General features: G+C 45.0%; 1 protein-coding gene across 1 annotated transcript in view; it reads left to right on the top strand.

Annotated features, from left to right (window-relative positions):
• Positions 1 to 694: 694 nt before the first annotated feature.
• Positions 695 to 12,145, top strand: part of CSPG4 (chondroitin sulfate proteoglycan 4) — a 75,118-nt gene continuing 63,667 nt past the window's right edge. Inside the window, exon 1 of the mRNA XM_090029917.1 lies at positions 695 to 905. Within this exon, the coding sequence (XP_089886043.1) occupies positions 812 to 905 (94 nt within the window). The 5' untranslated portion in view covers positions 695 to 811. The remainder of the gene's footprint in view (positions 906 to 12,145) is intronic.

Here is a 12,145-nt window from a genome sequence, read left to right as displayed (position 1 = left end):
TTGCATGTGTAGACACTCCCACTATGCCACGATGTGAGACCATCCTTTTTTATTATTATTTTAGCCCTCAGCCCATGAGACTAGCTAACGCCTTTGTGAACTGGGGAGTTCACTAGGCTTCTGAAGCATGTGGGGAAAAGGCTGGGAACTCTGGAGAAACAAAACAAACACAAGCCTCTATTTTGCTATTAGTACCAGTCCTCATATGCTTTTTTTTCTGGTCAGCATGGGAAGGGGGTATCACTTTCCACTCAGGCCTCTTCTGATTGATATGAATCTGAATTTGGGACATGTACTCCTGCTCTCTAGTCAGTCTCCTTACTGTCACTCCAGGGACATTCCATCTCTCAGTGATGTCAGACCCTGGTAGGTCCAAGGGGATCTTTCAGCTAAAACAGGACTTCCCCTCCTCCCAGGCATGTCCTATTCCTACCTCAGCAACCAAACAGCAGTGAGACATCATATAGTCCCTGGCTTTAGGCTTGGGCAGCCCAGAAAAACCATGGAGGAAGAAAGAATCTTTCCCCACTAAAAGGAATAAGGAAATATTTGGGGGTGGGATGCAATCATGAGGCAGTAGCCCTTTAAGAAGAAACAACTTGTAATCTGAGAATTGCCTGTTTTAACCCAGCCAGATTTGTGACTGGTGGGAAAGTCAGAAGGTCCCTCCCTCAGCAGCAGTTTATTAAATATAGTAGTAGCAGAGCCCTCAACTGAAAACAGATAGGCTCTGTCTGAGGCTGTGCCTCCCTTGCCTTCCCCTCTCACAGCGTGGGGAACACTGGCTGCTGGTCCACTCTAGGTCTACACCATGGGGTCCAGCACTCTTTCCCCAGCTCTCCTGCTGCCACTTCTCCAGCTTGGCTTCCAGATGTTGGCTCTACATGCAGACCCTGGGCCTGGAGGTAAGTCTCCCGCTTGTACTGTTGCAGCTTTCAGAAAGATGACTGGGGAATACAGAGCTCAAGTCCCAGAGAGAGACACAGACAAAGCTGGGGTCAGTCAGTGACCAGAGGAGAGGCAAGGTTATGAGTAAAATTATGAAGCAAGGTTATGAGCAAGATTAGCCCTCAGACCTGCATAGTTCAGTGCTGAAACCCTGGCTGCGGGCTGGAGAAGGGATGAACTCAGATTTGTCTCAAAGCCCAGACAGTCCAAACACTGGGACAGCAGCTGCAGGGAGCAAATAAGGAGACTGGTTACAAGACCATCTCCTTATATCCCCCCTCCCAACACAGGTACAACAGCACTGGGAATGATGGGGGTAGTGATTTCAAACCAGCCAGAACTGGGCAGGAAATCAGAAGGAACAGTTTCTGAGTGATAAAGTCTCAGCCCTGTGCTGCCTCTGACTGGGATTAAACAGATGAGGTGCTTGTTTTAAACCAGGGATTTTGTTTATGTTGGAGACTGGGAAGTATTTTGGATGGGGAAGTAAAGGGTTCATGGCAGTCATGGTCTCTGAAGAAGCCAATCTTTAGCAAATAGGCTGTACTAGGTGCACTGGTGTTGAACGCGTGTCAACTGCAAATTCTGCCATTGGAATCAATAGGTTTGGGTTCAGTCCTGTGGGGTCCTTGATTTTTGCCTCTACTTGCTGTCAGTGAGAAAGCCTCCAAACCCTAGGCAGCCCCCAGCTCACATGTACCCTGCTTCCCTATGGCAAGGATGCCAGCTACACACCGAACATGTGAGACACCCTTGTGCTCTCCAGTTCTGATATGCCCCTTTCCTCCAGGGGCCCCCCAGCCATCACAGCACATCCATCTGGGACAGCAGCCATATGCTGAGCAGTGGCCCATTTTCCCATGTTCATTCAACCCATGCACCCCTATGCCCTGCAGTACAACTCTGTTGGGGGCACTGACTGGAGAGCAAGCAGGTGATGTGTCCAAGTGCCTTCCAACTGCCAGGTGCCCCATGCCCCACAGCACTGCTCTGTATTGTTCCACACCCTCATGCAGTTGGGGAGGACCCTTTCTGTGCCCTGTGGCAAATTGCTAGCATTGCTGGGAGCTGAATGTTAACCTACCCCATGCTTCTGCTCCTGTCCTGCTCATCTGCCCTTGGCCCAGGCAGGGCAGGGATGTCACCAGGAGAGAAAAGATGCTTTGGAAGTGAATGCTCTTCACACTTTGCAGATAGCACCACACTGCTAGGATGGACCATCCATACATTGTCAGTATCTCATTAGAGAGGCCAGTATGGGAGCAGCACACCCAGCCCTCTGTCCATGTTTGGGCTTGAAGCTTGAAGGCTGACACCGCAGCCAGGTTTGCAGCCAGCTCCTGTTCAAAGTACAGCTCCTTGCTACCGCCAGTAACAGATGAGGGATGCAGTGTTTGTGCACTTTTGGTTTACATCCAGGACTCAGCTTTGCCCATCCTGCAGTAATGGGATGCACGGAATCAGTTTTCTCATGCATAGCTGCTCTGATTCAGTGGTGATGGACATCAGTACAGAAGTCTAGGTACATACATAGCTTGTATCTACATTGGAGAGGCAGGCTGCATATGTGGTAGGTATGTGTACCTTTCAGTCTCTAGATAAATCAGCAACAAGGAGTCAGGGCTGAGGAGTATCTTCTGTCCCTCAGAGAAGGGTGTGCCTCTAGTTCAAGGCCTGAGGTGCTTGAATAGGAGCAGCAAAATGAAATGCTTCCACTGCATCCAATGTGATCTGGGCAGTAGAAGACAGCCAGCGGTGCAGAAGGCAAGGGATTGATTCAAGTCCCAGTGACTCGGGACTATGGAGGGCTTGGAACAGTGACAGATACACAAGGAATGAACCAGTCTCTGTTCAGCCAGAAAGGGTTACTGTAGGGCACAGGATAGGCGGCAACACAGAGCATTGATTTATAGTTCTTTTCCCTTATGAAGTGGCCAGGCTTTACCACACACTGCTTGGCACAGCCAAGACTTGCTGGTGTTCCCTGCTTCATCATGCTGCTCAGTGATCCCGCTACTTAAATTCCACCCTCCTTCTTGCTGGCTTTTCCCCTTCACCCTCATCTCTGCCCAGACAGTCATAAATCCAGAAACAGACAGTTGCCAGTCTTAACCTCAGGAGGATTCCCTCATGCCAGCCTCACCCTCTTTTGGACTGGACCATTGGTATCAGACTAATGCTTCAATATTGAACACCTCCAGCCCTTCCTCTCCTGACTCCACTGCTGTGTCCCACCCCTTCATTCTCCATTCACAAGGGTGACCTATTAGGAGATGCTTTCCTTGTCTTACTGGCTTAGGTGCTTGAGGACAGCCGTCATGGTCACATGGTGCTGTCTGTACTCCCTGACTGAATGGCTAAGCTTTTACACACAGGAGTTACCAAGAGCCCTTATTTCACAAATGCAGTGGCTCATCCAGCTTTCACGAGGACATCTTTATCATGGGTATCACTCTGGGCGCTGTGGACTTCAATATACTCCTGTGCTCTATGGTGTCAGGGTACCAGGCAGAATACAAGCAAGAAAGAGTCCTAGCACATGATAGTAGGGTGGCAGGATCAAGGCGTCTGTGTTCATCATGGAATGAGATATACAAAGATTTTGCTGTAAGAAGCCTAAGTGCAAGACAGAGGCGGAGTCAGGGTGTTTATAATAAAATGAGATAAACAGGATAAATAATTTATAAAGCAAACAAACACTTAGTCATTTCACCAATCACTACCTCCTCCACCCACCCCAAAGCCCTGTGGGTCTAGACTGTGACTGTATCAGCCTTACTTGACCAGGCACACGTTAGTAACCATTCTGAAAGCTCCACTCTCTGCAGGGCCCAGGACTGGCAGATGAATGCAGGAGGAGTGGGTAGGCAACAGATAAGAAACAGCCTTAAACAATTATGGGGATCCTGCAAGCTGAATGCTTCTTCCAGACACATGGCACAGAGTCTGCTGCATTCCAAGCTATATGAGACCTGGTCAAAGCAAAGTCCAACGCCAAGCTGTCCTGCATCTGTAGGATTCTCTAGACGGATTATCTAGGCAATAGTTATGAGGGCGTTCACAGGGGGACATGGCAGGAGAGCATCCAAAGCACTAACTGGGGTCAGGGAAACACCTCAGTAACAGAGGTGTCCCAGGGAATAGGATTCTAGACCAACCAAGACTGCTCTGCCATGCCCCCCACCACAGCTTTGCAGTCCTTCTCATGGTGAGCAATGCTTTCCTCTGCCTTTCAGAAGCCCTGCTACAGCATGGGTGAGAGGCCCTATTCCAGGCCCCTCAGGCAGTCTGGCTGTACAATTTATTGTCTTCTCCTCTTTCCCATCTCAGAGGAGAGAGAACATGGGCTGGAGCTGACCAGGAAGGCCAGCCAGAAGAGGAGCCCCTTCTCACTGCTCCTCCAAATTCCTGTTTTCTGTCTCCCCACACTCACTCAGCATTTTTGCCTGAAGAAGGAGGCTTGCAACTGGCTGCAAGAGTAAAAATTTCCACTTTTAAAGAACACTTTGTCCCAACAAAGATAGTTTCACTTCTCAGGGAGCTGCGCTGACTCTGCAATGGCTCTCCTGGAGCAAAGACAAGCTCCCAAGGCAGCAGTGAATCATGAGTTCCCAGCATGTATACCCAAGCTGTGGGATTTGCAAAACATTTTCTGAGCACTCAGAGTACTGAATTACACGAACTCATAGCATGCACTGAACCAGTCTTGGTGCTTTCTTTCTTAAGGCTATCAGAAAATCAAGTGTTTTGATGTTTGACCAGCACTTCCTTCTATTGGTATTTAGATGCTTTCCATGTCTCCTTCCTGATCTGCTCCTTTAGCCTTCCTTAAAATTTGATCCAACCCTACAATGGCTTTGCTTGCTAGTGCAAATCAAAACACTTTATCCTCCTCATTTGAGAGGACTTCTTGTCTGTCTCTAAATCTGACTATTTGACTTCCACTTCTGCCTGTCTCCAAATATTCAACTATCTTGTTTTCTGTGTTGCTGGTAAAAAATCAACAAGTATGTTTTCATCACATCATTTTTAAAGAAATGAACTCTTTCCATTTTTTCCAGCATTTTTACTGGAGATTTTCAATTTTTAACAGAAAAAGAATACCTTCAGTTCTCAGCTTTTGAAAACTGAACAATTTGGGAGTTTAGTTGAAAAATGAGAAAATTTTGAAAAACATTTTTTACAGAAAACATTTTAGTGTGGGGAAAAGCCATTTTTTCCTCTCTTATTTTCTTTAATAAAATTTTTCAACCAGCTTCAATCTTCTCCTTCCTAACTATTTTCTTCAGCTGAATCTCCTGATTTCATACTCCAAAGGTAACCACCGACAAGCACTTTTTTTTGCTTGGTCCCTGATTCTTACCCTCCCTGATTCTTTTCATGAGAAGCATGTGCTCCTCCAGTAATGCAGTTCTCTCCATAACTGTCCACTGCAAACTGTCTTAGAATCATAGAAAATCAGGGCTGGAAGGGACCTCAGGAGGTCATCGAGTCCAACCCCCTGCTCAGAGGAGGACCATCCTCAACTATATTGTTCCATTGTTGAGCCAGACCTTAAAAACCTCCAAGGATGGAAATTACACCACTTCTCTAGGTAACCTGTTCCAGTGTTTCACCACCCTCCAGTAAGAAAGTTTTTCCTAATATCCAACCTAAACCTCCCTTGCTGCAACTTGAGATGGTTGCTCCTTGCTCTTGTCATCTGCCACCACTGAGAACAGTCTAGCTCCATCTTCCTGTGAACCCCTTCAGGTAGATGAAGGTTGCTGTTAAATTACCTCTCAGTCTTCTTTTCTGTAGTCTAAATAAGCCCAGTTCCCTCAACCTCTCATCACAAGTCAGGTGCTCCAGCCCCTGAACCACTTTTGTTGCCCTCTGCTGGATTGTCTCCAACTTGTTGACATCATTTCTATAGTGGGAGACCCAACACTGGACACAGTACTCCAGATGTGGCCTCACCAGTGCAAAAAAGAACAGAATAATCACTTCCCTTGATCTGCTGGCAACACTCCTACTAATGCACCCCAGTATGCTGTTAGCCTTCTTGGCAACAAGGGCACATTGCTGACTTATATCCATCTTACTGCCCACTGTAAACCCCAGAGCTGTTGCTTAGCCAGTCAGTCCCCAGGGTGTAACCGTACATAGGAGTCTTCTGTCCTAAGTGCAGGACTTTGCACTTGTCCTTATTGAACCTCATGAGATTTCTTTTGGCCCAGTCCTCCAATTCATTTGTCTAGGTCACTCTGAATCCAAACCCTATCCTCCAGCATATCTACTGCACCCCCCAGCTCGGTGTCATCCACAAACTTGCTGAGGGTGCACTCCATTCCACCTTCCAGATCATTAAATGAAAATATTGAACAAAACTGGCACCAAGACTAACTTCTGAGGCATTCCACTTGATACCAGTTGCCACCTAGACATTGAGCCATTGACTACTACCCATTGAGCCCAACAATCCAGCCAGTTTTCCATCCATCTTACAGTCCATTCATCTAACCCATACTTCCTCAGCTTCCTTGCAAGAATGCTGTGGGAGACAGTATCAAAAGCCTTGCTAAAATCAAGGTATATCGTGTTCACTGTTTTCCCCATATTCACAGAGCCAGTCATCTCATCATAGAAGGCAATCACATTGGTCAGGAATGATTTGCCCTTGGTGAGTCCATGCTGACTGTTCCTAATCACCTTCTTCTCCTCCAAGTGCTTAGGAATGGATTATTTGAGGACCTGCTCCATGATTTATCTGGGGACCAAGGTGAGCCTGACTGGTCTATAGTTCCCTTGATCTTCCTTCTTTGCTTTCTTAAAGATGGGCACTATATTTGCCCTTTTCCAATCATCCAGGACCTCCCTGTATCACAACAAGTTTTCAAAGATAATGGCCAGTGGCTCTGCAATTACATCAGCCAACTCCCTTAGCACTCTCAGATGCACCACATCTAGCTCCATGGACTTGTACACGTTCCCCTTTTCTAAGTAGTCTCTAACCTCTTCTTTCACCACTGAAGTCTGCTCACCTTCTCCCCAAACTGTGCTGTCCGGTGCAGTAGTCTGGGAACTGACCTTGTCTGTGAAGACAGAGGTAAAAAAAGGCATTCAGGCCTTTTCCTCATCATCTGTTTTCTACCCCTTGGTTTTTCACTCACCAGAATCTGGTAACTGGCACGCTAATGGGGAAATTTTCTTTCTCTTCTGCTTTGATAATGAATAAAATGGTTTCCCTTCCATCTGACCCCAACCTTTATATGCTAGACAGAAATTAACCAAGCAAGGCCATTACCAATGTCTTTTTCCAAAATGGCTCTAGTGTTCCTCTGGCACTCACTTTAGATGTTTCACAGTACAAATACTCTTATTGTTTCCAAAAAATACACGATCTCCAGACTGCTCCTTCCAGCTTTGTACATACCAAGCAAGTTTAGTCAGTGTTTCTCACTTTTCCAGGCAAGTGCTACTAGCTTCAAACTTCCACAGAGATTGTCTTGTCCGCTTCTCCCAGCTTGTCCATTAAATGGAAGAGAATGGGTGGAAGGCATTGTTGACTGGGAAAGGAGACTTGAAGGTTTAGTGATGGCAGAAAGCAGTGTACTCCTTGGATATTTTTGGGCCCTTTCCAGTTTGATGTCAAAGTAAGAGTAGAGTGCATTTGATCCCTCAAATATACAAAAAGCCAAATCCTCAGCTGCTGTAAATTGGGGTCCATAGAGCAATGTAGAGTTACACCTACTAAGGATCTGGGCCAAAGAACTTATGCCAGTTCCAGGCCCTTATTCCTGGAACTAACTAAGACCTGTTTAATGTTGTTCCCAAGGACAGGAAACAAAGGTTACTTTATACCAGTTTTGTGGCTCCCTAGCTTGGGCTATCTGGGAGCCAGGGCAGGTCCCAAGCAAACCCACTCTAATAAGACACCCAACTTCCAACAGTATGAGGGGCTATTCTAGCATCTGAGGATGGTTGGAGCACAGAGCCTTAGCCATGCTCCCTGAGAGACCAGCAAAGAGGGATGGCATTCAGCCAGCCATGTCAACTCCATAACATCTAGGGCTCTACCACAGCAGGAAATCCCTCACTGACTGCATAAACCAACACTACAGCCCCTTTTTGGTGCAAGCACAAAGGGGACCTTAATAGAGCTAGTTTGTGGCTCTGAGAATCAAATATTGGTACAACCCCACTATAGACTTTCCCCCCTGCCCAGTTTCTGCCTACATATGGTTACAAGCCTGTAGTGTGCCATGTCTTGAGTTAGGACAGGAGGATGAAGAATGGACATGTTTAGAAGCATGGACCATGTTTAGCTAGTCAAGGCAGCGCCTCTGCTCCGGATCCTGGGCATTCTGCCCATTACAAAATGGAAAGAGTCATTGCATGTATCAAAAAAACACTTGTAAACTTTTGCTCTTGAAATGTAACAGTGATGTTTTAGTAAACTGTTTTTAAATTGAAGGAATGACTGTTAGCAAGGCCACACATACACTAAATTCACTTTTCTTCTATTTCTTTCTTGCTGAATTTTTTTAAGAAGTGCAGATGAGGGAGGAAAAATCTTGATGATGAAACAGGCAACCCTAGATAGCTATACACTAAATTCACACTGCGCCTCCCAGAAGAAATGAATTTCAGTGGGGCAGCAGAGGAAGGCTTCTAATGCCCCCAAAAAGTATCTAGATAAATTGCTTCCACTGTACCTCCCATATCAGAGTCCTGGTTCTATACGGTTCTTCACTCTTTGAGATTTAGGCCCTGAATTTCAGAAGGTTTCATGCCCAGCAGAGATGCACCGATACATGACTGCAGGAGTGCAAGATAACTTGCCTACATGACTGCCCACAAGTCCTTGTACATCATGGCTGGGTGTGTGGAAATATGAACATCCATTTTTCACACCCAGAATTTTGGCTTATATATTTAAAGTCACCGTATCAAGCTACACCTTGTTGATGATCATACAACCCAAGTGACTTCAATTAAATTGACTGGGTGTAACCAAGGGCAGAATTTGTAGCACAATGTAGACAAAAAGGATGATTTTAGTTAATCATTGGGCTGAGGTCATTGCTTCTGAAGCAAAGTTGCCCTGTTCTTCTTAGCTGTTAGGAAGTTCCAAAATTGTCCTGAATTCATATTCTTCATTTTCAACCAGTCTGTATGTCACTTCTACATCAGTTCTACCCTTTCACCATCCCACACAGAACCCCTTCTGTGTGAAGAACGCCTAAATAGTTGGACATCCCCAAATGTATGAACATTAATGGGAACTGGGCAATCAGAACCTTTATGCTTGTGGCCTCAACAGTCAGCACAAATGAAACAATGAGCCAGCAGTTTATCAGTGGCAAAATAACATAGTTTGAAACAATCCCAAAATATGAGAAGACAACAGGTCTTTGGGTGCTTTAAATACATCAACATCAATGGAACAAGACTGATGTTTTCTGAATGAGGATATCTGATGATTGACACAGTGAGCTCATCTACATATGATGCTATGTCGCCATAGTGATGCGGTATGGTGACATAGCATCCAACCAGCATCATGGGTGTCTACAAGCCACTACTTTGCCACAGCAGTGCACTCCCCCATTATAGTGCTGTGCTACAGCAAAGTAGCTGCTAAAAATAACCATGCGCCACACATATGGCACAGTACAGGCAGTTACTGAGAAGCAAGGCACAGTAACAACGTTGCCATAGGGCAATGTGTAGACATGCCCAGTATGAGGTAAACCTTGAGGAAAATTTGGTAAGAATTAGAGTTAGACCCAACTTCAAAGTCCCATGCTGTATACAGTTGTAAAATCCCCAAAGTTCAAGTGTACTTTGGCTGCATGCATTTAGTTTTCATTCTTCCACAATAATAACACTTAAACAGTGAAATACATAGCCAGTAGACTGATCTAGTGTACTGGACTTGGCAACCATATTTACAGGAGAATCAAAGATAATTACATCAATGAAGAGAAGAAATGACCGGGACCCTTATCCAGCAAAACACCCATACCAGTTCTTGGTTCCAAGAGCATAATTAGTTTCAGCACTAGATAATTTGCTTAATCAGGGCCCAAAGGACTCACCAAAGTCCTTTTTCAGCTAACTGGCTCTGCAGGAATGGTTGGTCTCACAGATGGACAATTACCCTGCCACCGTGATCTCAGTGCCCTTCCTATAGTTGGTTGGGACTGCCATGCCATCTGGCCTTTGTCTTTGAGAAGTTACTTCTAAATCTGAAGACTTCTCTAGTGATTTACCTAAGCAGTTAAGCTGGGACAAGATGTCCTGCCTTGCCTTATCTCTTAATGAAATCTGTGTAGATAAGCTAGAAGTTCCTCACTCAAAAGTCAATGTGATGATAGGTCTGCCCCACCCTCCATTTGCCAATAGGTTAGCAACAAAGTACTTACAGTTTGGGGTTACTTCTGTGCTACTTTGGGAAATTAAATTATTTATTCATACTTTCTCTTTGCAAATTTCACCACATATTTTGAGGTCAAAGTTCCAAGCAGCTGGAAAAGTTTCCAGCTGATGGGAAAGAGCAGAGGAAAACTTTAAGAGGGGGAAGGAGAAGAATGCAAGCTGGTATCGTGGGAATCATGTAGGAATATGTTTGCCTCACTCATATTTAGCAACAGAAAGCTGCAGGCAAATCCACAATAAGCACATCCCCCAATGGGTGCAGGACAGGGTTAACTGAAGAATATAGTCACTAACATCAGGTTGAATGTCAGACAGTGAAGTAGTTTCATAGACACACAAACAACCTTACCTGAGAGTCTTAATTCAGTCTGATAGCTTGACAAAATGAAACCACAAGCCATTCACAAGAGGCAGAGAGAAGGTTGCTGCTCCTTGGGACTGTTTCCAACATCCCTTCCAGGTGGCCATAGAAATTCAGACTCAAGGTCTTCTTGTCCAGAGTTGAGACTCCTATACTGAATTCAGTATTAGCACAATTGCAGGCTTCATTAACCTACATTTTGTACCTAGGATAGTCAGACTGGGATTTTCATACGTCACTGAACAGGACTCTGGGTCTGTCCCAAATGTCATGCAGTTACAGATTTCTTACACCCAATTAACCTTGGAATCAAGAGACACTGCATTTAGAGTAATGCTATTATCACTCTGGCACACACAGCTCTGAGCAGGATTCCATGGAGCTGACCCTGATTGTACTGATATGTTATTATTACATGTATCACCAAACTGGCTTCAAGGGCGGTCTTCACACCATGAACAAATGGCAGAGCTGATTGATGCAATGGCACATTTTAAAGACTCATTACAGCACTGTGATGCTATGCTGCAGCTGTGAAATGTGCATGATGCATCATTGTGCCTCAAATAGATTCAGGACTTTATCATTGGTTTATGAGCCAGCCCGTGCAGCACAGCCCCATGTATGCTCTCAAGGAGAGAACTTAGGGGCATACCCAGTGGAGGCAACAGATGAATAGAAAGCTCTAACTCCATAAATACTGCAGATGCTTAAAGATGCCACAGTCTTCATGAAAGGGCAAAACTGCAGTTTCAGGTCAACTGTGGTAACAGAATGTTTACCAAACTAACCTAGTAATAGTTTAATGCTTGTTCATGATTTTTCAGTTTAAATATAATAGAAAAATGAGGAGACTAGAAACATGACCACAATGTTTTGTAACTTCACTGAATAGGTCAAATCTGGGTTCAAGCCCAAACAGAGAACTGTTCCTATGAAGTGTGTTTAGTTTGCAGCGCTTACATATCTGTCTTGTAGTCATTTCTTAATGCACATGAACTAGAAACCACCTTACATAAAAGTCACATTAACAAGTTTATTTTGATCTCCGGGATTTTCAGCTCTCCTCATCACAGCAATGCAAGCAGTTCACTGTTGAACTACCAGCTCTTCCACTTGCAATGGATCATGGGGACGAAAAACGCAAGCATAATTTTTGCAGATGCAGCTTTTAGGAGTGTTTGCCTGTCTGTGAGAGTTTACTGCATACTTCCATGGGAGCATATTTTATATGTGTTTTTCTCTGGGGGTCTGTTAGAGATAGTCTGCGGCTGCAAAATTCCAACCCAGATATGGATCCAAGTTTCAAAAGCTCTGAGATTCACTGAGCTTGGTTTGTTCCATTTATTGCAAAATTTAGACCTGAGTTAGGGTCACCCTTGCATCTGCAAAACTAGGCTGGAAATTCCAGAG

The sequence above is a fragment of the Crocodylus siamensis genome, chromosome 15 (genome assembly GCF_052110815.1).
Source record: "Crocodylus siamensis isolate JL-2025a chromosome 15, ASM5211081v1, whole genome shotgun sequence".
Classification (NCBI taxonomy): domain Eukaryota; kingdom Metazoa; phylum Chordata; order Crocodylia; family Crocodylidae; genus Crocodylus; species Crocodylus siamensis.
Note: the sequence above shows the minus strand (reverse complement) of the source record. Positions and strands in the feature narration are given on the sequence as shown.